Source organism: Bactrocera neohumeralis, chromosome 6 (genome assembly GCF_024586455.1).
Source record: "Bactrocera neohumeralis isolate Rockhampton chromosome 6, APGP_CSIRO_Bneo_wtdbg2-racon-allhic-juicebox.fasta_v2, whole genome shotgun sequence".
NCBI classification, from domain to species: domain Eukaryota; kingdom Metazoa; phylum Arthropoda; class Insecta; order Diptera; family Tephritidae; genus Bactrocera; species Bactrocera neohumeralis.
Window position 1 is genome coordinate 49,851,830 of NC_065923.1, and position 25,831 is coordinate 49,877,660.

The following is a 25,831-nucleotide window of genomic DNA, read 5'->3' on the forward strand; positions in this document are numbered from 1 at the left end:
TAAGAAGATAGTTTGATAGTTTGGGTGGTAAATATTAAATTATTACGAGTCGTCTCGTTGATGATCGTGTGGTTGTTGTGTTATAATGATGAGCGGTGTTAGGTACTGTGTTTGATGCGTGTGTGTGTAGTGGTGTGTGTTGTGAACTGTTGTGTGATGAGGTGTTGTGACGTGACGTGATGCGATGTGATGAAGTTGCTGTGATGTGTCGTGTAGGCGCAGGTTGTCGTGTGAGCATCGTTGAATTTATTCAACTTTTCTTATAAACAAAAGATAATTTTTTAGAATTAAATTAGTCTAAACTGTAAACTTGTAAATCACTTAAGGAATAGTACATACATAAATATGTATGACGTAACAAACGCCTCTGCATCTGGATCGTATGTCGTTACACATATGTATATATGCTTCTTGTTATAGTGAATAATATATGCCCTATATTTGATCGTTGTAATGTTTTGTCCAACATTCATATGTAATTGCAAAATCGATAAAACGATACTTCTTCTTTACTGGCGTAGACACCGCTTACGCGATTATAGTCGAGTTAACAACAGCGCGCCAGTCGTTTCTTTTTTTTCGCTACATGGCGTCAATTGGAGATTCCAAGCGAAGCCAAGTCCTTCTCTACCAGGTCCTTCCAACTGAGTTTGTCTTCGCCTTCCTCTGCTTCTCTCGGCGGGTACTGCGTCGAATACTTTCAGAACTGGAGTGTCGTCCATTCGGACAACATAACCTAGCCAGCGTAGCCGCTGTCTCTTAATGCTATTTTTCATTGGGTGCGTTTGTTTACGTGGCGTGTCCCAAACACAGCCCACAACCCTGTGTATGGGATGTTTCGCCTTCTCTCTTTAGCTCGCCTTCAAACGGATGCCCTTAGGCTACCCAGAGGATACTTGGTCAAAGACCGAAAGTCGTGAGCTGCTTGAGCCATATGTAAAATAATCGTTTCTGGCCACTTCCAAGTGAATGGCGATCAGAAAACTTTCCTCACCTGCGCGAGCTTCTGCACACGACTCCATCCTCCAGATGAAGGTACTACACGTAAGAAAACACGGATTTGATCGTTCCTTTTAAATATTGCATTGTTCTGTGCAATGCTTCAGGAATATTTGTCAGCTATTTTGCACTCATCTGAAATTATGATTCAACCTTTTCTTATTCAGTTACAACTATCACTATTATTCATATATACATATGTGTATTAAAAAAAAACCATCCATCACCAATTTTCAGCAAAATCGGTTCAGCCGTTCTTGACCTCCTCCAGGGCTAAAGCAATACCCATACAAATTTACACGTCTTTCCGTGCGGTGGCTCGGGAGTAATGCGCGGACGTACAAAAAAGGCGTTTCATTTTTATGTATAAGAAGATAATATTTTTTTTTTAATTTGGAACTATAATCACTTTTTATTAAAAAATGTTCAATAGGCTTAAAGCCCACTGGATATTTGATTTGTTTGATATTCTTATGTTGGGTACGTCAAGTTTACGGTTAGAGTTACCGAACTTTATTCACTTTTGCATAACTACATATTACCAAAAAGTTGGTCTCCATTTTAAGCACAAGTTCTTAGAAGGAGATTCTCTCTGAATTTAATTACATCTTACATACTGATCGTTATAAAGTCAACAGAAAATTCGAAAAAATAAATAGATATATTATATGTATAATAATGTATAAGGTATAAGGGGCTACAGGAAGTATTGAACCGATATACCCATCTTTAGCATGAAGACATATTGGGTTTAATCATTGAATCCGTTTCGTTCGAAAAACCTGTCAGTCCGAACGAAACAAGTTAGGTTGAAATCATTGGAATCGTATCAGACACAAAATTTTCGATGAAGTTGCTCTCACTTATCCTTTCGATAAAGTACACTCGAGAATTTTTGTTGAAATTTATCCGTAGATGAGTGAGTTGTGGATATTTAAAAAAAAGAGTTTTTGTAAGTTTTACACCAACAAAATTCAATTTGAAGTACATATTAAGACATTTCCATATTTAAAGGATTTCATACGGATGGAAAAAGCTAAGAAAAATGATCACGCGTTTATATTATCGACCGATTTGAAGAATGCTATTGAAAATAAAAAAAAATCAGAATAGGGAGTCTTTCAGCCCTGTAACTTTAAGTCCACTTGGAGATCAGCAGTATACATAAATTGATTGAAGGTTTGAAAGGAATTCAAAATTTTGGATGCTGTCCAGTAAATGTAACGAATATTTCGGATGATATTCCAGCCAAAAGTTCCAGGAATAAGACACCAATTGATGCAATTTATTCCCTGACCAAGCAATGCAATCTTTTGCAAATACTGATACATCATACAAAACACAAAATGAACAAAAATAACTATTCAAAAAGAGATAGAGGAAACTATTTCAGAAGTTCTAAACATGCTTATGAAAAATCGCGATGCAAATTTCTTTCCATATCGATGTCTATATTACAGTTTACTTATGGTAAAGTAGGTTATCGACGGTATCAATGATTGCATGAAAATGTTCGAACGAAAATTTTTTTCGTATCGAATTCGGTTTCGATGCGGAATGAATGATTGGACCCATTGCCACGATATCTCACACATATTCCGATATATATAGATAAAGTAAATTTGAAAATCCATCGGTTTAATATTAGAGATTGACCGCTATATATGTATTTATATCTTAATTGTGAAATATAATGTCTATGACGTATTTATTTACTAAGTGATCACATTTTAAGTGGGTTTCAATATAACACGTATATTGGGAGTATACCATGGTTACAAATTCACCTAATTTCAAGCTGTCAAAGTAGACAAAATGATTTGCCGCAATAAAATTGTTGAAACAGCTAAAATGGTTTGTGCGATATATAGATTAAACCAATTAAGGCTGGAGTCATGTCAACTTTGTTCAACCTACAGTTGCTCCTCACTGCTACAGCGATCTTTCAAATAACGTTTCTTAATTCGGGAGCTTGGTTTTTAATCTTTACCGGGTTTCGTTTAATGACATCTTGAGGGCGTGGCAATGGTCCGATTACCCCTATCTGCAATACCAACCTCCCTCCCCCAGTGTACATATGTTCCATATTTATTACGATTAGTTTTAGTTGATACAAACAACCGTTAAGTGCACAAAGCTATAATACTCTATAGCAAAAAGTAGCGAGAGTATAAAATAGTAGCATAATCCAACAATTAAAGGTTGATTAAGTTAGCGCTTGTAATCATTAAAGAAAATATATTAAAAATTTGTAAGAGGTTTTAATTAATTAATTTTTGATAAATTTCAGTTATGGGAGAAATTCAGAATTAAATTTTAAAATCATGACATAGATACATACATATGTTGTCAGTTTCATGTGAATGATTTTGTCTCCCTAACTATTACAACATTTCCAAATGATTAATAATAATTTAAATTCGTGTTTAACACGACAAATTCAGATTTAAGTAATAAATAAATAACTATAATGTGAAAGTTTTCAAAAATACGATTAATTATTTTTAAATAAATATCAAACCACGCTAAACAATATTTTTGATAAATTCTTATTTCCATAAAATATGTGTTTTTATAAATAAAAAGGAAGCTAACTAAACAAGTTCTCTGTTGCCTTTTCCAAATCCCAGTTTTCTTTCGACAAAACGGCCCGCGCATCATGCTCATCAATTCCCATATCTTTTAGGCGTTGAATTTTCGAATCACACTCAGTAAATTTGTGGGGACCTTTAATTTAAAAACATACCTTGTATATAGTAGTCAAATTTATATATATTATTTACCTCCAGCATATATATTTGTCCAATGCTTAGCCGTCATAAGAAACAACTGGTATTTGTCTTTATATTGATATGCTACTACTGCGTCTTGTGGATCATCAGGCTCGGCAGCAGCCAACAATGCTTGAAGTGAGAGTAAAACCGTACGTAAGGTCATTGCAGCGGCCCTATAAATATTTGACAAACGAAAACACTTTTATTGTTAAGTTTAACGTATTATATTAAACATAACCACAAACATTTCCTCAAACATACATATTCTATGTATAGCTATTTGTAAATAACAGCTAAGCATTTCTTGAGGCCAAGATTCGTTTCGGCCAAGCTGTTATGAATTTATACCCCAAATGTGAACTAGATGAATAATTTAGTCGATTCATTTGATCGGTTTGAACTTTTGGATTAGTCCGTAAATGAACATTTGCCCAATATATACGGGTGGGTTCAACACCTCAGAATACTATATAAATATGTGTGTAATTTTTTTCAGTATCTGGAAAATATGTAAGTATACCACTTGCTGTGGTATGTACGCAAAAATTCAATTTATCCTCTAAGTCTATCGTGTATAGCAACAGCGCGTAGTAGCCGGTCTACTGACTTTGGCTACTATAACAGTATTTTGTAATGAAATCAACTCAACGGGAATTGATATATCGACCAGATCAATGTCAAGACTTATTCGAGATGATCCCCACATGAAATCCTACCGCGAAGTGGAGGTCAGCTTTAAATCAGCTGGACTACAGTTTGTGGTTTGCGTGCTGCTACTGATAGATCAATGGTTGAAACGTTTAAGGACTTGTGTAAAAGGAAAAGTTTACCATTTCGAATACAATTTTGAACATCTTTCGTTTAGTATATGCATTATTAAATAAAATAAACTTTAACAAACAAATTCTTTCGGATTCATTTTTATAACAGCCAATTACATAAAAAAAATTTATAACAGAACTTATGACAGGACTAAGTTGAAGTACAAAACTGCTTATTTAACGAAATAATAAAAAAAATCTTAAAATATCAGACTACAAAGTTCTCACCGAGTACCTTTACTTTCGTGCTCACATACACAATCAGTTCAGTTCAGAAAGCAATTGATACTTTCGTTGTTTCTACGTTGGAATAACGATTAAAAGTACGTGGGAAACGCATTTACATATACTCTGAACATACTCAAAGAACGTTCGGCGGGCGATGTCCTGCCGACCATTAATTCAAAGCGTTTGGCAGCATTGCTCAATTTTGTGCAAGAATTCGTAACGCGAAACTTAAATAAATGACAAACAGTAGCTTTCATTTAAATTTAAACCCCTTATGTTAAGATTACATATAAATATATTTGAACGTTTGTGGTGAAATTATTAGATTGATAAAGAATATTGAGAATTTTGACGGATCTAAAAATTTACTTACTAAAAACTATTAACTTATAAGAAAACCACCATTAGGCACAATTATTAGTTTAATACTATTAATACAGACATAATTTTATAAAAAGTATTTCGCAGCAAAAAAATATGAGTCGAAATAAATATTTGCAAATTACATTTTTATAAAATACTAGCTGACCCCGCAGCCGTTGTCCTGCGTGAAATTACGTGTTTTGAAATGAAAAAAAAGTTGAATTTATCACGTATATCTGGCCGTGTGAAAAACATAGCATTTCCGAATGTAGGCCACACACATGTATGCGACTATCCTTGTGTCCTGTTGATTGTCATCTCAAATGCAATTTTCACTGTAAACGGAATACATTTGAACTGAAATGGCAAATCGTTAGAACTCAGAGGAATTCTTAGAATCAAGCATTTTGCCCCTTTGTATTCCATAGCCGCGTGACAATCAGTTAGGTTCCATTACACAGTTTCGGCGCATGAAGATTGCGAAACATAATAACGACAGATCAAACTTTGAGACTCAAATGATGCGGTGGCTTCCAGTTTAAGTCGTAGTTACGATAATTTGGCCGATATCCGAACATTGGTGATGAGTTCATCTTTCGTGAAATGATGAAGGGAAGATGGAATTGATATCAAACCACCGGAAGTATCAACCGGAAGTGACCCATGTCCAATTCTTAGCGAATACGATGTAAAATGTCTTCGGCAATGTCATTTTTGTTCGTATCCTGTAATTGACGCGGATTTGAAAGCTGATATGTCGAAATGATCATTGCGAAAAGTGTGCGAACTTCATTTGCATTCGAAGTAGCTATCGCATCGTCCATCGTTTGATTCCAGTGATTATCATGTTCCAGCAATTGTAATTGCTGGCATGCTTTTCAGAAAGTTGCACACACCATACCATTCACATTACGCAATGACTCAAATTAAGTTGAACTGCGTACATTAATCAAAATAGCAACGGAAGTTAGAAGCAATCGTGGTTTTATCGGGTGGATTGCGTAAATTGAGAACACACCTGGTTGGCCTTGCTTTCTGCGTAACTATTTCTTCGACGATGCATTCCATGTGTAATATCTAGGTATTTCCGAATAGAGCAATGTTCTCGAAAACGGATCACTGACGAAAGTTCAGAAAAAACTCGTCAATGTTAATTTTGTCGTTGGTGGTTTTCCACTGTATTCTCTGGGTTGAAATACACTATTTGGCCATTCTTCAAATTAACTGCGAGACGCACAACAGTCGGAAAATGTTCATGACGTATCGACCCATTTGATATTTGCTGATCTCATTTCATTACAGGCCAATAACCGCCATGTTGCTTCCTTTGGGGACGGACTTGCAAACGTATTTGATCAATTTCACGAAACTGCAATACTCAACATTGACATGAGTTTTGAATGTGAATTAGACAACATTGGCGAATATGGTACGATCCATGTGTTGTCAACTTCGATATTCACGCCTCTAAATTAAATGCTGAATGTTCTGCTATTGTCGTCTGGTGAGCGACGCCGATAGAGTGGATATCCGTCATTTCCAGTTATGGTTTCCGAAAGAAAAGCACCTGGATAGTGTTTCGTGCATTTATTGTCAGACACACAAACCGGAAAGGGATTGTAGTGTCCGCAAGGTCCATGAACCATATTGGTTTTCACCACTTCGAATAATACTGGATCTCTCTCTGGATCAGGAATTTCCGCAGAAATGATTTCATCAATTTGATCTGGTGTAACCACCACATATACGTTGCTTCAAGATAAAGTCCATCAAACATAGCAAGTGTTGTTTGAAAAGTCGTGCTGTCGTGACGATCCATAATTCTACACGTATGTCATCGCATCCTGGGGATACTCGGTCATGTGCCTTGGGCTGCCAATGGATGTTGATGCCAAAAAGAATGCCGACCGATATTAGCGCGACCTTTTCGTGGCATCGTAACAAATTTAAATCTGTAATTGATCACTTTGTATGAAACACACATAAAATTTTCACTGAATAAGTTTCAATAATTTTTTTTTTGAATAGCCGGAATAAGGAAAGCAAACGACAAATTTGAACGATTCAAATAATTGAAAAACAAAAGAAAAAAAATGAAAAAAAAATTTTGTATGAAAAAAAGTTACTTTTTTGGAATTGTCCAATTTTCCGACTTTTCCTCACGAAAAGCATATGAGCTTTTGGCAAAATTGGTTCAGGCGTTGTTGAGTTACGCGTTTAGCGACACATTTTGCGATTCATTTTTATATATACATAAGATTTATGGAGAAACGAAATTTTTTGGAGATCGTTTTCTAACTGAATTAGTTACCAAAATAATTCTTCAAAAAAATATCGCCCTTTTTAAATCTATGTATATATGAACATATATAAAAGAAAGTTGTCTTAGTTACACCATTTATAACTCAAGAACGGCTGAACCAAATTGGCTGAAAATTGGTGGGGAGGTGTACATATGTATGTAGCTTAGAAGCAGGGTAAGGACATAGGATACCTTTTATCTCTTTATGTCAAAATTTAATACAACTCATAAATACAAAAAATATATTTTAAATCATAAGCATTTGTTCAAAATTCATGTTTGTAGGAATCATTTGAATATATGCGTACAATTTTAAACAGATTCTTCCTCAAAAATAATACAATTGCTAAGTACATATTTGAAATAGGAGAAAAGAACTGCAACAAAATACGCAGTGAAATAGATTATAACTGGCTCAGTAATCAGTCGTTGAGTATGTATTATACCACGTGCATTCCAAAAGACTCATGTCATAACTTTTCCAGCCGACTTTTTCGTCTTTCCACCCTAAGAACCGGTTCATCATGTGCAGTCCCATAGAATGACTGTCGATTAGACTCCAGTGGTAAATTATGGAGCTATGTTTATATTGTCACAAACCGAAGAAAAAATTCGGTTTTATTACGATTAAAGAGCACTCTAATACTTCTCAGAATCAGTTATTCGTTGTTTTTGTTGGATTATGAACTTGCGAGGCACCCACTTTGCACAGAGCTTTCGCCTCTTTAGAGCATCATTGTCCTCGCTGCTTATTTCGCCTGTTTCAAGCTTAGTAAATATCTTTTCAACGGTGGATTTCCCTGAGCCCAAATTGAACAATATTTTTACAAAAAAAGCAATGCCTTATTAACACATGAAATGATTTATGATCCATTTTTTTGTAAACTAACACAAGTTCCTTCACAAAAATTCTATATCTCATTAACTAATAGTTATAATCCAACTAATTATAATCATATAGATGGTAGTAGTAGTATTATCTATATATCAGCCACAGTGAAGCGTGGACGGGTCCTCTAGTAATTTATAAATAAGCATTTTTTAAATAATAGTAACCCGCTTCAAAAAAATTCAAATTTCTGTCAAAAGGAGGTGTAGGAGCTGCAGTCCTTTCCGGTTTGACTGAAATTTGACAGTAAGCGTCTACGAGAATGTACTACACGGTAGGAAAACTCTTACTATACTCTTATTACTCCTGCGATAGTGAGTAATAATAGTCTAGCACTCGTATAACAAAGGATGATAGTAATACGAAATAAACAATTTTTAAGTGTATGGCCGTCTAGCGGTTACCATACTCGCACTAGTAAGTAGACTTGCTGTATTAACTCGTGGTCTAATCTAAACTAATGTTAGCTTTGAAGATGAAATAACTGCTAATGTTTTGTGTTAAAAGCTAAACTTTGATTAATGAGATGTTGGCCAGAAGAAACATAGAGAAGAGGTGAGGGCATATTCTTTAGAATCATACTTATTCTACTTCGAAATTTCATATAATTATATTTAGATCTAAGTTATAATTAGATAATAAATTACTCACTGTCAATATTATAACATGTGACTTATGCACTCGTTAAATCGCATATTTTAAGTATTTTTTTGTATAAACTATTGCATACTAACCAATTGTCTTTTAAAATATCCAAGCAAATTGCGCCAGTAACCGAGGATATATTGGGATGCCAGATTTTTGTTATAAAACGGACCTAAAAATTAATAGGAAATAGTCAAAAAGATGTACAAAAAGGAGATGAAAAGAAAATAATTTAAAAAGAATAATGTACCTTACATATTTGTATTTATAAAATTTGTAACTAACACTCACACAGCCTAACGATATTACAAACAAGCGGTTTAGGTACTTATTGAAATGACAGTAAAAAGGGGCAAATGTTCAACAGAGAGAGTATATACCAATCTTTGCTCATATAAGGTTTAGGAATAGTAAAATTTTTTTAAAAAATCAAATTTTTATTTCATTTTTTCAAAGTATAATATCTTCGCTGTCAATTAAAAGCATATTCGGCAAATACTTATGGGGGTATTCGATTATTAGCAAAGTATTTTATTATTTTGATTATTTACATACTATTAACTAACTGTTGTTTTTTATTGATGATCACAAAATTATTAATTATTTTTCAAATGTAGGATCCAATGAAAATTCAAAACATTACTTAAAGATACTAAGCTTTTACTTTTATAAAACAGAATAATATTAAATCAGCAACATTTTTTTTCAAATTGTAATTTCTTTATGTTTTTATTATGTTATCTAACTCCATGAGTATGCCGAAGTAGCAGTAAATGTTCCAAATTGCAAGCACTTTTTATTTTTCAAGAGTGTTGTAATGTTCATATCAGCTTTTCATGTTTAGTGTAATATGAAAAAAGTGATTGCATAAAATCATCGAAAAATGTTTCAAAATATGAGAGCGAAATTGAGTCAGTTTATAAAAGATACCAAGTTTTCTTCGATACTTTTATTGAAAGTTAAGGCTGACAAAGGTGTCGTTTCATTAATATTTCTAATAATCACATTTAATAAAGAATATAAAGGAAGTTAGGATTAGAAAGCAGTTTGTTTAGCACCACGCGTTTGAGAAAATGTTCTCTAATTAGTTGAGTTCGATCGATTAGTTTGTACGGGAGCTATAAACTACAGTTGTCCGATGTCGACAGTACCGACAAATGAGCAGCTTCTTCCGGAGAACATGTGCAAAATTTCAGATCGGTACTTCAAAAACTTAGAGACTAGTTCGCGTATATACAGACGGACCGACAGACGTACACGGTTAAATCGACTTAGCTCTTCACACTGACCCCTTATATATACACTTTATAGGGACATTTCATTCGTAGCAAACTTACCCTCTTTTCAGGGTATAAAGAAAAATTAGTAATATTAGAAAATAAAGTAGAGTAGATAGAGATTTCAGATCAGAAAAGCTCTATTTTGGAAAAGTACATTTAACAGGAAAAACTTGCAATAGCCTGCAAAAAGCAGACTAATTTTCTCAATATTGGAAATACATACATATCTTTATCCTCATGATATTTGAATCAAATGAAATTATTAACTCTCCTATAATATTGGGCATTTCGATTTCTTTAATATGTTAAAATCAATTTTGTTGAATTTAATCTTTATAATTACTTTGGGTGGATTAAATGGATATGTTTCCGGGACTTTAATCTCTAAAACAAATTTGCCACCCTCATATGGCGTGTCTGGTGGACCAGCAATTTCTCCTCGCAATTCTGTCCAGCTGTCATTGATTAGCTCAATTTTTATAGAACACTGCACAATCTGAAATGAGTTATAAATAAAAACTTGTTAGATAGAATATTAGTATCGCAAGCTAAAGCTATATGATATGTAGGCGTTATAAAAAATTTCATAATCCCAAATGTAGCTTTGTTGTAATATTTGTCGAAGCATATATTTAATTAAAGTAATGACTACTCCTCCTATGTGATTTTGTTATTTATTATGAACAAGTTGGTTTTCTAATATGTTTTATTTTTAAAACAAGAGCATAAAATGATCTAATCAATTATATGTGTGTTTCGTATTAAAAATGCATTTTTAGTATTTTTCCACACGATTTCTTAGTTTGCAATTTAGCGTTAGCGATTTTTGCGGGGTTGATTGCTTATTTAACTCATACCACATATATTTACAAGACCAAGCCCCAAATGTATAAAATAATTATAGGTACAACTATTAAATTTGTTCTTTAGGTGTAATCAAAACAACTTCAGTTATAGGTAGAGTATAATATTTACAAAATATTCCAAATCATGAACTGCATAATTTTTCCGTTAATAAAACTTTTATTAAAAGTCTAAACAAAGCTATATGTACATATATTTTTGAAAGAATATATTTACGCAGGTATAATAAAAACATCCCTAGTTCTTCGGAATGTATATGGAACTAAGAAAACGGTAAAATTTAGACCCACAATTGAAAATTATTGGATATACATACATATGTAGGTTGAAAATACATAAGTACTTTTATCATATGAAAATGAATAAAGGAAATATAAAAAAAAACATCTATGAGTCATAGAAGTCAATAGATAAAAAATTTAACTGATAACATTTATTATGTATGGTAATCATAAAAATATGAATTAAGAAACAACTCCTACTTAAGTATTATATATAGACAAATTCCGGAACATCAAGTTTTATATAAGTGTAATGTTTATAATACTTTTAAAAGTACAAACTTGACTGACAAAAATACAAATGTACATACATATGTAAATTTCAATAAAATTTCCAATTATCAAAAGAACAACAACTTCCAAACCAACTCTTCTTCTTCAGATTAATCTTCTACAGATAATAATGAGTAAAAATCAAAAGTAAAAAATAATTTCTCCATTTTTCGAAGTTAGCATCCAAAATAAAAATATTTGCATTCGAAGTTCGAATTTGAGCTTAATTCAACTATTATTATTAATAAAGTGTGTAAATGACTTAAAATTGTAGACAAAATCTACTTCTTCTCTTTCTTAAATGATGAGTATCGAAATATGTATCTTCGAAAAGTTCTAATGGTATCGTTGCAAAAGTGACGAAGCATCATTTTTTCTGATATACCATCCATATATTTATTTTGAGAAAAAAATTAACGAAAAGATTATATAAGTAGATTTATTTATTTATATGCAAGTCATTTGCCACATCAATTTGTTGCTGTTCCTGTTGCTCTTATTTTTGTAGTGGCAAAATTCTGCCGAGTTGAGAGTCCTTGGCGGATAAAAATCCGAGTCCGTTCCGATTATGTAGACCCGACTGTCGTGGGAACTGTTTGCCAATGATATTAGTGATAATTATCTTTAATGCACTTCAAGCAATTCTCGCATTAGCAAATCTTCACTACTTTACATTTGGACCGTTAAAAATATTGCAATAGTAAATATAACAAACATAACCTGTAAAGTTACAACAATACCAAACTTCCAGAAACGATATTTTGAAACATATAATTATTATTAGGTTTTTTTTTTAAGAACGGACACTAATTGCTTATAACATATGTACATATGTATGTCAAATAGTTTGATGGAAAGATATTATACTTTATGGAAATAAGAGAAAGAGGTATTAATGTCCATATCTTTACAGTTTTTGTAGGTTACATACTATAATTAATAATGATGATTGAAATAACATAAAATTCGAATGAAGGCAAATATTTCATTTTGCGACTACCTTCGAAAAAAAAATGGTTTAGTTCAATACAAAAAAAGTTTTCGCAGCATACCTAAATCGAATATTTCGAGTTTATACAATTGAATGCCTACAATCTGTAAAAAAATTTTGTTTACCATTGGAAGTAAGAGCAAAAGTATAGAACTTAAGAAGAAATATATTGAATTGTTAAAAAATAAAGTAGAGCATTTTGAGACATTAATAATATTTCTGATGGATTACGATGATAGGATTATAATAGAGGAGTACTGGAGTACATATTTCTAGATATTTTGTACTCACGATATACATTCATAGGTAAGTATAAAATCAACCAAAAAAACTAAGCTCAAAAGTTTGGGTATATGAGCGAACAAGGTAACTATGATTGAATTATAACTAATTTTAACTGCTACATTTATTTTATTTTTTTATCAAAACAATAAAAACTTTAATAAAAAAGTTCTGAGTCTCTCAGAAAAGCGCGAGTTATGGCCACATTCCTTTGTTATCCAAGCCATCGCCTTAACTATAAGTGTACATTTACGTCATCTCCAACAGGTCAGCACAAGAAAATAACAAAATCTTCCTAATTTAAATTCACTTCACATTTTTGAAAACTCCTAATATAAATTGACTAATGGTACCTGCAGAGTACAGCTTAAAGCCGAGCCGAGCTCTTTTTCCATTTAAGCCACACGCACAGTTACATTCTGCTCGGCTTTGAGCGTCCACTCTGCGGGTACATAACTTATTTGAAATATATTTCCAGTAATGGACGGTTAGACCCTCATCTCATTGACACCGTCCTTTAAAAAAAATGCATATTTTAAACGTAAAAATTTTATAATATTTTGGAACACTTTTCATTGCAGTATTTGATGGATGAACGTTATTATGATCGATGTATATTTGAACAATTTTTTTAGTTTAATTTCAAGTTTCCAATTTACTACAGCTGCACCTATCCTAAGATGTTGTATTCCCTTTACTATATCAAACGCAACATGTGCAATATAAAAAGAAAACATCCTAATATTGTTTCTCAAAAACATTGAATATTATGTTATACTTACTTCTTCACTTCTCATTACTTCTTTGAATTCCCGCTTTATACGAGAAACAGCCATGTTTGCCATTTTGTGGTATCAAATTTAGTATATCCTGGCTTACTATTTTTTTGTGCTAAATATATTTGTATTTGGGATTGTTTAAAATTTACTGAGTTTATAATTTTGGTTAGTTTTGACCTTTATTGAATTTTTAGCTAATTGTATGAGGCGAAATGTCAAATAGACAAAATCGTTTTTAATCGATATATGTAATAATGTTGGGTAAACTTTTTATCGGTTTCAAATTTAACGTTGCCAGAGTCTATGAACTTCTCATACAATCTAGTACATTATTATGCATGGCAGCTTTTGGCTAATATACTTTCTTGAAAATAAATAATAATAACTAAATATGAATGAAAAGAGAATATTTTGACAATTACCGGCTGTCGAATTCAGCCCATATTTAAAAAAAAATCCTCCAAATTAGACAACTTCTCCAAACTTCCGACGTTCCTTCAACTACCCAGTCAGATACAAAGGCAGACTTGGAGGAAGAATGGACTTAGGGTTGGAACTGATATTCCATATAGCAGTAACTCACATGGCTGGGATATTGATAAGTGTAGACCCAGATTCATTTGTACTGGAATGATGCACTCCTGACATGACACACTCTGAAAAACCTACCACCTGCAGAACTCTTTTGTGCCCCGTCGTCGAGTGCGATAGATAGACAAAAGGGCTTACCCTCAACAAGGAGGATTCAATTTACATGAATCTTCGAATTCGATGAGTATAACATCTTCTCTTCATTACTACTACTCTGCTATACGACCTTGCAGTCTTTTGTTGAGAAAATAACCTTAATCATCTATCCCGACTCTTAGAAATAGTCCTTGACATCTCACCTAACTTGGTAGAGAGACCCGCGCTCTCTATTAATACGAAGAAATCAATCTCTTTTCGAGGAAAACAGAAATTTCACAACTCAATATGGTAAAACTATTATGGCTGCAATCCTTGGTCATAGTTTCATACTTGATCTTGTTACAGAGCTCGAGCTAGATTGGCAATGTAAACACGAGAAGTATGCGACGATAAATAGTGAAGAATGGGCCAAAGATACAGTAATCTACAGTAGCAACGGCGAAATCTATGTATACAATCACTACACTAAAAGTAGCTTGAACTGTACATCATATGAGCTTCTACATATTTAACAAGTGCATAAGCTTTCTTGAAGATTGCTAAGCTATTCATATCGCTTAGCATTGGTCTCACTGCGTAAGGTTATGTAAGGAGGTCAGTGTCATTAACTCATATAAGTAAAAAATTAAAGAAAAGGAAGAAAAGTTTGCCCACTTGGGGAATGCAGTTCCCTTAACCCTGGTCGAGACCAACGGTCTGATACACTTAGTCGAGACCAATAGTGCTTGGCTAGGCCTAGGCTAGTTTACATACATTTGTATGGAAATACTTGTTGTATTTACGCTCATGTATGTACAATATAGATACATTTTTGAAATTTCTTACCTCTCGATTTGGTTGAAATCAAATTGACTGCCTTGTTCACGCTTGGCGTGGCAATAGCGTTCACAAAAAATGTAACATTTTGAGAAAAATTATATTTTTTCTTAACCTTTTAAAACGCCCTAGCGGCTAAAATATTTGACCTAGATAAACATACAAACCAATTTGGACATGTAACGAACATGAAAACAGACAAATCAACCGAGCGAAGTGATAGAAACATACCAAAGTTCATACACATTCATATTTTCATACAAAATATATGGGGTCTAGCCAAGCACCATTGGTGCACTAAGGTGTAATATTATAATATCCTTTTTTCGTCCTTTTCGATACGATGTCCTTGAATTTTTTTCTGAATTCTATAGACATTAAAATTCTAGGAAGCTACCTGGAAGCGCAAGTCGTTTGCTACACTCTAAATATATTTAAATAACATTTAAAAACAAAATATGCCTGGCCAGACCCGAGGGTCTCGATGAGGGTTAAACTGTTGTAGACCGTTAAAGATTGCTTGGAGCAATGGACGCTAGAGGAAAACTAACAAGATATAACATATCACAAAAGTTATTTGGTATAGTGTTGAAAGTGGGTAGATCAAAAGATGTCTACTTTTAGGAGAGAGAGGAAAAGTAACATTGTAGTCAACATTATAGGTAATTTACCTTAAGATTCCATTTTCAAAAACTTAATAAAGCAACCTAAAATCGGGTATATTTGTAATAAAATATTCGAGCTTACCATATTCTGAATAAAATTGATTGATATACAAATTTAAAATTTTATTTGTAATGAAATTACTTATATCTAACCTTATCACCATCCGCTCTGTGCGTCTGTAGACCATGTATCGTTATTATTATTAGCTCTAATTACATTCTTGAAATATCTTAATTTTCTGTTGCATTATTTTATTGTAAAATTGTATCTTCAATATTACGAAGCCATGTCAATGGTTTATGATTTAAACTATACACTTCTCATAAAGAATGATAAATATTAGACTATGTAACGTTACTTATAAGGTTTAGGTTGTGACAGATGTGACCAAGAATGTAGCATCAAAATATATGTAGTGGCGTTATAAATTTACGAATTTTTTTCTATTATACCTCATTTCTTCTTTAATTAATTACGTAACGATGGCACAATGCACTTTCTATCATTCTTGCTTCTCATCATAAAGATACGTGTACGTTATATTGACCAGACAGCTACGAGTAATTATTTTTTAAGATTGAGTATCGAATGTTTATTATTTTATTATTAAATGCGTTCAAATATGAGTTTTATTTGGTGACCTATGCTAACTCTCTTATCTAACAACCTACCCATATATGTGTATATATCCACATATAGATATCGTGATCGAAGGATCTTTGAAATCAGTCCTAATTCAGCAACTGTCATAGTAAATTAGCGCAACACCTTATATTAGGTTGATTCTGCTTAAGGGATCTCACTTTGATGTTTAAGCAATTGGCAGATCAGCATAAGCGAATGAAATGGTTTAAGCTACTGAACCTCTCCGCACGGGCAAGCGATTCGTGGTCTACTATTAAGTCCCTCTCCTTAGCGAGGAGACAGGGTTGAAACACAATTGTAAGTTATATTCATCTACATACATATATAGACATCTGCACACCCCTTCATCAAATCGTCTAATTTCACTATATAAATATCTACAACTCTTATACATGATTATATGTATGTATATATAGACATCTGTCACCTGAAATGCAAAATAACGTAAAAACATTTTTGGAAATTTACAGTGGCATGAATGAAACACGAAATAAAATGAAACATGAGTGAAACAAAATTTTAATATTGGATAAAACTAGTTTATATTTGATCGGAGAACCAGAAAATGTTGACCATATATATTATGTATGTAATTTTTTTGTAACAGTTGAATTTTTTTATAATCAGGTGACGATATGGAAGTGTATTTTTTGATTGCGGTATATTTTTCGAACTTTTAAGTTACCTTTTAAAGACATCAATATTTATAAGTAGTTTAACAAAGAAATATATTATGAAGTAAAACTTATTGCCTTACTTTTATAAAAACAAATTATTATATTTATTATTTTAATAAATAATTTTAAATTCTACAACCTTTTCCCAATAAATATTAATAAAAACAAGGATTTCTTTGTCCTGTGGGATTTCACCAGTCATTGTTAACAAAATCTTATATCCTTTGAGCGTGAACTCCTACTTGGACATATCCAAAAAATAGTAAGAAAGTCAATATTGTAAAAATATTATTATTTTATTTCGGTTTTTGGTTGGAAATAAAAATCTTCCCAGGAATAGCATATTGCAAATTGTTATAGAAAAGGATATATATGTATGTATAATTCACTGTTGGACTGGCGATAAATTTGCGCTTCGGTGATTTTCTTTTGCAAGTATAACGAATATTCTAGGATTTTCTTTCAATTGTGCTCTAGAATTCATAGTACTTGAAACAAAAATAGGTTACATCATCAGTTTTGCTAGTTGTTAGTTAAAAAATTAAATTGATACAGGTGTTTGATAATTGCTTATAAATTTCTTAACATATTGAAAATATATTTAATATAAATTAAAGATAAAGTCGGTTATTTATATTTGTGTTTTCCAATAGCAGACGCTGATGAACTACTAATAGGGTTTGAAGAAGTTCTATGTTTTAGCTGATCCTTCCATTCGGCTTCTAGACGCACATAAAAGCCCCCAACCGACCCACATGGAAGAATGCTCTTATCCAATCCATAATTTTTATTTATTTGAATTACAATGTTTTTCAAAGCCTTTTCTTCATATTCCCGCTGGTGGTCTTGATTACTACGAGCAGATAGTTCTCCAAACCAATTACGACCGGAATTTAAACTAAGTCTTTTAAAATTTAAAAATGTACAAATATTACAAAAATGTTACACACTGAGGCTTACTTTTTTTTTAATTTCCTTGTAGTCAAGGCTTCTGAACCTGCCTTTTCTGATTCGCAGCCGTCACTGCTAAAATCGATTTCACGATTTTTTGTGTTATTTTTCTTGCTTTGACCATCTATATTATAAGTTATTTCGCTGCCACTGCTGTCACTGCAAGAATCGTAGTTGATTGAAACATTATGGTCCATATGTCGAATAGATTTTGATGATAGTTCTTTAAAAACTTTATCATGAAATATTTTCAAAATTGATCACTTAAAATAGTTTTACCTCCTACATCCAAAGCAGGTAACAATCCTTGTCGGCATTGTTGAGGAGTAAGTGGCACCCCACCCCAAGGAGGAATTTTTTCCGGATTCCTTAAACTTTCGCTTGGGGGATCGGAAACTATGCAATTGTCAGATATAATTTGGATTATTTGCAAAATCTGGCGCTCTCGATCAGTCTCTGCAAGCACGCTATGCTCACGAAAATGACATCCCTTAAAAGTAATAAATATTGTAGCATTAAATAAACAAGAAGCAGCCGGAGATTATATACTCTCGCAATCGCAAGGATCAAAGGCTAAATTATTTTAAAGCTTTTTCAAAACTTTTTAATAACTAGGTATATTCGATATTATATATATTTTGCTAAGATATCTTACATATTGACCAGTATATACGGTAAAACCCAAACTGAAATTTTGAAATCTTTATATTAAGATAATAGGTACCTGGGGTTTTGGACAGATTTGGTCGCATTTCGTTAATTTTAAGACGAAAAATGGCTCACCTAAAAAGCTCAATTTGTATAAAGTCATATTCCGATAAATCTGTTACTTCCGTATACTCCACAGTGAAATAATCAGATGGAATTTCAAATTGTGATGTATGGGAACTAGGCGTGGTTGTTATCCTCTTTGGTGTATTTTCACAATATATTATATAAGAATGTCTAGATAATCTCATGCACCAAATTAAAAATGTTCCGGTAGTACCTGATAAATATGATTTCACCTAAAGGTGGACAGTGCAAAACCCATTGTTCAATTTTCACATCGGCGTGGTTATCATCCGTTTTCAACGATTTTCTCACTGTCTTAGCAAGTGTACATAGGAATGATTTGTGCTCGACCTTCTTATAGGACCATCAAGATATCTTATTTTTCACTCAAGTCTGTCCTCAAATATTTTTGAAACTGTTCGGATTTTACAGTCACCCATTATAAAAACGTACCCACTTAATTTCACATAAAATATCAAACATTTTTAGCAACCTAAACGATTTAAAGTCAGGGTATATTGGGGAAAGAAAAGGTCTGGGCTGATTGCGTTAATTTCAGGTTCAGGTATCCTCGAAAACTTATTTTCAAGCAATTTTAAAAATATACATATATACACATATACATATATAGAGTAGATGTTTCACAATCCTGGATATCAGTTATATGGAGGCTAATGCAATTTTTCGTCCGATTTTATCCATTTTAAGCAAAAAGATGCATGGTTATGGTCAATATTGTTAATATAACTTACACATTTGCTGATTTATGTGGTCGAAAATCTTTATTGGTATTGTATTGACCCAAATTAAATTTTCGCTACGTGGCGCCAATTGGATATTCCAAGCGAAGCCAGGTGCTTCACCACTTGGTCCTTCCAACGGTGTGGAAGTCTTTCTCTTCCTCTGCTTCCCCCGGCAGGTACTGCGTCGAATACTGGAGTGTTTCAGTACACACTGGGGAGTAGGCGGCGTTATCATTTTATCAATTTTCACACTGTCGCATTATTTGAATATTTGCTCTGAGCGAATTTGGTTGTTGTAGCTTTAGTGGTTTAGGGAAGGTACATATATTAACCTAACTCCTAACTCGTCCGCACTTTTTTGCCAAGGAACACGTGCACCAAGTTTCATTAAGATATTTTTACTCAAGTTATCGCTGCACGAACGGACAGGCAGACAGTCACTCGGAATTCGTGATCATCAAATTCATCTCGATTAACAACCGTTGAACAAAACTATTATACTCTGTGACAACAAAAATTGGGAACATGTCATGTGCTTACTCTATTTTAATTAATTTCTTTGCATCGCTAATTCATATCCTTTGGTTTTAAAATATTAATCTATATCCTGTTTTTTTTTACACATTCATACATACATGTATGTATTATACTTAGTAGTACTCACATTGGTCTCAGGAAACGTCTCAAAACGAAATGCTTTTTGTCCACAACACGGATAACGACCGACTGGTCCGGCTAAAAAATCATCAGTAATTGATTCCATATAATTTGGACTCAAAGGATGAAAACGACACCACGCCATCTACAAAGGCATGCATAACATACCACAAATTAAATTAATATTTTTGTATATACATATGTACCTACATACCTTGTAAACTGGGAAATGTGATTCGCAAATGCAACAATATAAAAAATGGCAATGACCCCAAAGTTTCCAGTAAACCTTACGCCATGACCGATGCTCTTTATATATTTGCGCAATAAAGTTATTCATGTTCCACAGGTTGTCGCGCACGTGACAACTCGTCAGTTGACCCCATCGGGTTAATCGTGTGTTGTTAGGTTGACAGGGAATGTAAGATTTAATTGTGTTTGTAAGATGTTCACCACATCTTTTAAAAAAAAATTTAAATAAAATAAGATAAACTGATTATCAATTTAATACCACCTTGAACATCGAAACAACCCAGCTAAACTATAGGAGTGCCCTCGCAGTGCCTCTGGCTCAGGCTCACAAAGGCTTTGAATAAGCTTTATCCACAAACGGGGTACTAAACGTTCTTTTTTGTCTCGCACCATTTCCAATTCCAAATTGGTAAACATAGCAGCTAACCGTGTAATTATTGAATCATTCAAACAGGAGAGATTTAAAGAACAACGTACTACATCACACAACCGAGCATGACAAAACGATAGGCATTCAACCATTAGAGGCTCCATCTTTAAATAAAAAATAAATGCGTAAGCTTACAAATTAATAGTTTAATATATTATACTAAAATGTTTAGAAGTAAAGTCCACTCGACTCTTTATGTATTATCATAACCATAAAATATGTATGAGATACTATGTATATGGTATACTAACTGATCAGATCAAGATGACTGCAGGAAATGCCTAGATCAGGGCACCAGGAAAACAAAGGAGCATCTCTTGTGCACTTGCCCCGCATTGGCAAGACTACGCTGTAAGCATCTGGGGTCCCTACAGTATGATAAACTGGAAGAGGTATCGACAGTGAGGTCGCAGAGTGTGTAAAAATTCGAGTCAAGAGCAGGCATCCTAAACGATTACTACTTCTTTTGGACTTAGCAAGCGAACTCCATCTGGTATCGCAAAGGACCAAACTGGTCTACGCGTAGCTTAGATTAACCTAACCTAACCTAACTATCCGGTATAAACAGAATTTTTGAAGGCGCGATCGTCGAATTGTAATTCAATCCGGTCATCACCGGTAGAGAGGTTGAAAGACTTGAAATGCCCCATCCATTTCGTTCGCTTATACTGATGTACCAGTTGTCGAACCTACAAAATGAAATCTCGTATGAGGGGATCATAGGGCATATAGGCTTAACGTAAGGTGTCTCATTCGTTTGTTAAAATTACTGGTACGGCTGGAAATTGTAGAAGGTGTTAATAATTCTTCCAGTCGGAACAAAACGTGCGGTAACTCCAGCTATCACCTTGCGAAATTGACGTTCGCCTAAGATTACGACCTTAGAATTTTTAGTGAAGTGAATATGCCCAATAAATTCTATCCAGTTAAGTTAAGGCTAACAAAGGTGCGAATGTTCGCACAGCTAAAGTCTGGGGGTTTCTCAAGCGATTCGTTGTTCATAAAATCGCTAGGGTAGTACTCCTGCGGTCAATGTCGACATCGATAAAACGGTATTGCACAGTGCTGTGCAGTATGAAGACTAGGCCTCCACCCTTATCTTGCTCGCTATCTTTACGTAAAAAGTTGAAACCTGCACTCAGAAGACCTAAGCGAAAGTTTCATTTGATTTCTTGAATGACAGTGAAGGCGTATCGATGCCTTCCCAGCTCATTAATCTAACTACTCTGGAGTCCATTGCAATTACTATATGTATATAATTCTAGATTATAGCGGTCTGACACAAAGAACAAACTGTGACAGCAACCAGGAGTTGCCGTGTGATGTTCGCACGAAGACTGTCCGAAAGAGAGAAATATCTACATGTTAAAGTGCTCTGCTGTCTAAATTTAGCCCATCAATTTATATTTTCCCGATCTAGGTAACTAAAATTTTTTTGGAAATTAAAAGATTTAAATCTTCGTAACGTACGTACGAATTGACTTTTTTGAATGTCCTCAAAAGTGGACAGAGCCGTATATATTTATAGCATGGAAATTATAGTACCATATGCGAAATATTTACTTCAAAACTATAGTTTTTTGAAATACAAATAAATCTTACTTGCAAAAATCCGGCAGATACCAATATAGGAATTACATTGTTAGCATCCAATCGTGGCATATCCTCTGAGCCTTCAATTGTGGGTTTCTTACAACCTGATGATTCAACGAAATCCGTTAATTTCATCCATTTTATTAACCAATCGAATATTTGTATATCGCAATGCACCGAAATGTCCATTTCGTCGAGCTTTTGTCCAGCTGTTACCTCTGCGAAGTATCCCATTTTATTCACCAATAACCGTTGTGAGCAGCTAAAATCTCTTGTAGTATTTTTTACCTCATCGCATACATGGATAACAATCTCAGGTCTGAGTTTTAATAAAATAAAAATAAACATATTACATTTTTGAAATGTATATATTGGTATCTGATTGGCGTACTCTTTAGTATCTCCTGTATTTTTTAACTTTCTCATTGGCTTTGCGTCGTTCGGATAAGTTTCACAATTTAAACCCTTTCTGTCATTAACATTTTCAATTTCATTAATTTTTCCGTTATTATTCACTTTTACAGAATCTGTATTCTCCAAAAGAATTTGTCTAGCATTAATAGATTCCTTTTTATTTGTTTGTTTATGTTTTAATTGATTAGGAAAAGAAGCTGGTACTGGTATTGGGCAAATAAATGATAGAACAGAGTCCGCCATTCCTTCATTAATAACATAGTCTAATTTCTTATATAGTTTTGTTTGCACACTTTCTTCCTTTGTTAATCCGCTATCCAATTTCTTGAAACTACGCCGAGAAAATGATCCAATAGCCAATCCAACAGTACTTCGCCTTTGGGAAAGTTTGTTATCATCAATTCCGCTCATGGAGACTTCGCTATCTTGTACAATATTTGGTTTCATTATTTTATTTTCAAATCTTTGCCCTAAAATGCCTTCAAAGATCTCTTTATCCACCATTTTTTCAAAATTCAGTTCATCTTTCGGGAGATCTGAGTGATAATTTTCTGATGTATTACACGTCAAATGTCTTTGTTGATTAGTTTGTATAGATACAACATTATTTACTTTACAAGAAACTTTTATGAAATCTAAAAACTTATTAATTTGTATTTCTTCTTCAGTATCTTCTACAAGTGAACTAGTTTCAGTTTTCGGCTGAAGTAAATTATTAAAAAATTCATTTTTCTCTTTAAATTTTTCTTTATAAGACTCGCTTTCTACCTTATCTGAATCCATAACTTAACTTTATATGGCTTATTATAAGCTAAATCAATTCGGTACGGTTAAACATTTTTGACACAATAAACAATATTTGTTTCCCTTGGAGATTGATGACTACTTAGTTTAGAATAAATACACACATACATACTTACATATATCAGGTTATTAATTTTGTATTCAGGATAACTACTTAATGAACTTTCGATTAAGATTTTCGCGCGAAAGTACAAAATTTAACTCATTACCTAGATGAAGATTAAAGTGGCGAAGTAGTTGTAATAATTGCGCGTAATATTTGTTGATTAAAATTGACTTTTTAACGGTATATCTATGCAATTACATGCATATAAATATTGTACCAACATATTTCACCATATTTATATTTAACACAATTGATTCTTGTGAGAATTGGACCTCATTGACTTCAACCACACTACATTCATTGCAACTCTTTTGCATGAAATCAAAAATTTGACCTTCGATCAATAGTTGACTGTGTCAACGGAGATTTCTCAATAATCCATGAGTGTAGATATTTACGAATGCTTAGTGTTTCAAGTTTTAATAAAAACTTTTAATGACCAAAGAAAATAAATTTAACAAATGTACTACAGATGGGCCCAGAAAGGAGCTTACCGAAATTCTTCGACTGCAACCAGATAACGTGGACCAGTGAGTTGCAAAGTCTACTCCTGATAGTCTCTTCTCCGCGCATTTACTAACGAATGATATTTGGATGGGGCAGAGTCGATGTAGAAGAGGTGCACTGAGTTTCTTACGGAAGAAATGGCGAGTCTTTCAAGGATACATGTATTCGCTCCGATAGCAATAACTTAAAGTCTGGACCTAGGTGACAATACGTTTAAGGCTGTCAAGAGGTGTATGAAATTATTAGCGATATTAGACGTGTTTGGTCTCAGAATGTTCGAAGTAGATTGAGTAGAAAGCAATGTTGATGCTTCATCTTCATCTTTATTGGCGTAGACACCGCTTACGCGATTATACCCGAGTTAACAACAGCACGACAGTCGTTTCTTCTTTTCGCTACGTGGCGCCAATTGGAGATTCCAAGCGAAGTCAGGTGCTTCTCCACTTGGTCCTTCCAACGGAGTGGAGGTCTTCCTCTTCCTCTGCTTCCCCCGTCGGCTACTGCGTCGAATACTTTCAGAGCTGGAGTGTTTTCGTCCATTCGGACAACATGACCCAGCCAGCGTAGCCGCTGTCCTTTAATTCGCTGAACTATGTCAATGTCGTCATATATCTCATGCACCTCATCGTTCCATCGAATGCGATATTCGCCGTGGCCAACGCGCAAAGAACCATAAATCTTTCGCAGAACTTTTCTCTCGAAAACTCGCAACGTCGACTCATCAGTTGTTATTATCGTCCAAGCCTCTGCACCATATAGCAGGACGGAAATTATGAGTGCAATGTTGATGCAGAAAGAAAAAAAGGAGGAACATCCTCCATATTATTCTCCAGCATACAGAAGCGGTTTAGCTTTAGCTTGGACGGATCGTGCTTAGCCAGAAGACCATAAACGTTTTTTACAAATACAAATTGAGACCTGTACTACAAGAAACTTTCACAGCTTTTACGACCGCAGTGGAAACAAGATTCTTCGGACGTATGCCGAGGTTCCGTACGTAGAAATACTTTTGAATACTTTTACGTGTCATGTGAAAACTCAGGAAGACAAAGGGAGACCATTTTAGTTGACATTGGATCTAGTATATATCAGATGTTCAAGCAGAAGTGGCTCTAGCAAGCAATGTGCGTTGTGTAGGGCGAGACTGGCTGTCGATAAGTATGATATGTCAAGTATAGCTGCAAATCTTCGTAGAGAGACTTCTTCAGAAACGCAAAAAACTGATATACATATAGCTTCAAGGTTTAAATTTAAATTTCTATCGAACAAGGCTGGTGACTGGGCATTGACCAAGGAAGAGTCGTGAATATTTAAGAATTGCCAAACTTGAATGGA

General features: G+C 33.7%; 2 protein-coding genes across 2 annotated transcripts; both read right to left on the reverse strand.

The window, feature by feature from the left end:
• Nucleotides 1-3,472: 3,472 nt before the first annotated feature.
• Nucleotides 3,473-13,990, reverse strand: LOC126761465 (ubiquitin-conjugating enzyme E2-22 kDa). The gene is made up of 5 exons (XM_050477638.1): nt 13,775-13,990; nt 10,645-10,797; nt 9,111-9,193; nt 3,783-3,946; nt 3,473-3,726 (listed from the first exon to the last, which is right to left on the reverse strand). The coding sequence occupies exons 1-5, from the start codon at nt 13,835-13,837 to the stop codon at nt 3,590-3,592; spliced, it is 600 nt and encodes a 199-aa protein (XP_050333595.1). The 5' UTR covers nt 13,838-13,990; the 3' UTR covers nt 3,473-3,589.
• A 3,351-nt stretch (nt 13,991-17,341) lies between these two features.
• On the reverse strand, nt 17,342-23,862 carry LOC126762563 (SANT and BTB domain regulator of class switch recombination). The gene is made up of 8 exons (XM_050479396.1): nt 23,057-23,862; nt 22,675-22,984; nt 20,905-21,176; nt 20,605-20,848; nt 20,398-20,535; nt 18,496-18,706; nt 18,226-18,439; nt 17,342-18,169 (listed from the first exon to the last, which is right to left on the reverse strand). The coding sequence occupies exons 1-8, from the start codon at nt 23,860-23,862 to the stop codon at nt 17,893-17,895; spliced, it is 2,472 nt and encodes an 823-aa protein (XP_050335353.1). The 3' UTR covers nt 17,342-17,892.
• Nucleotides 23,863-25,831: the final 1,969 nt, after the last annotated feature.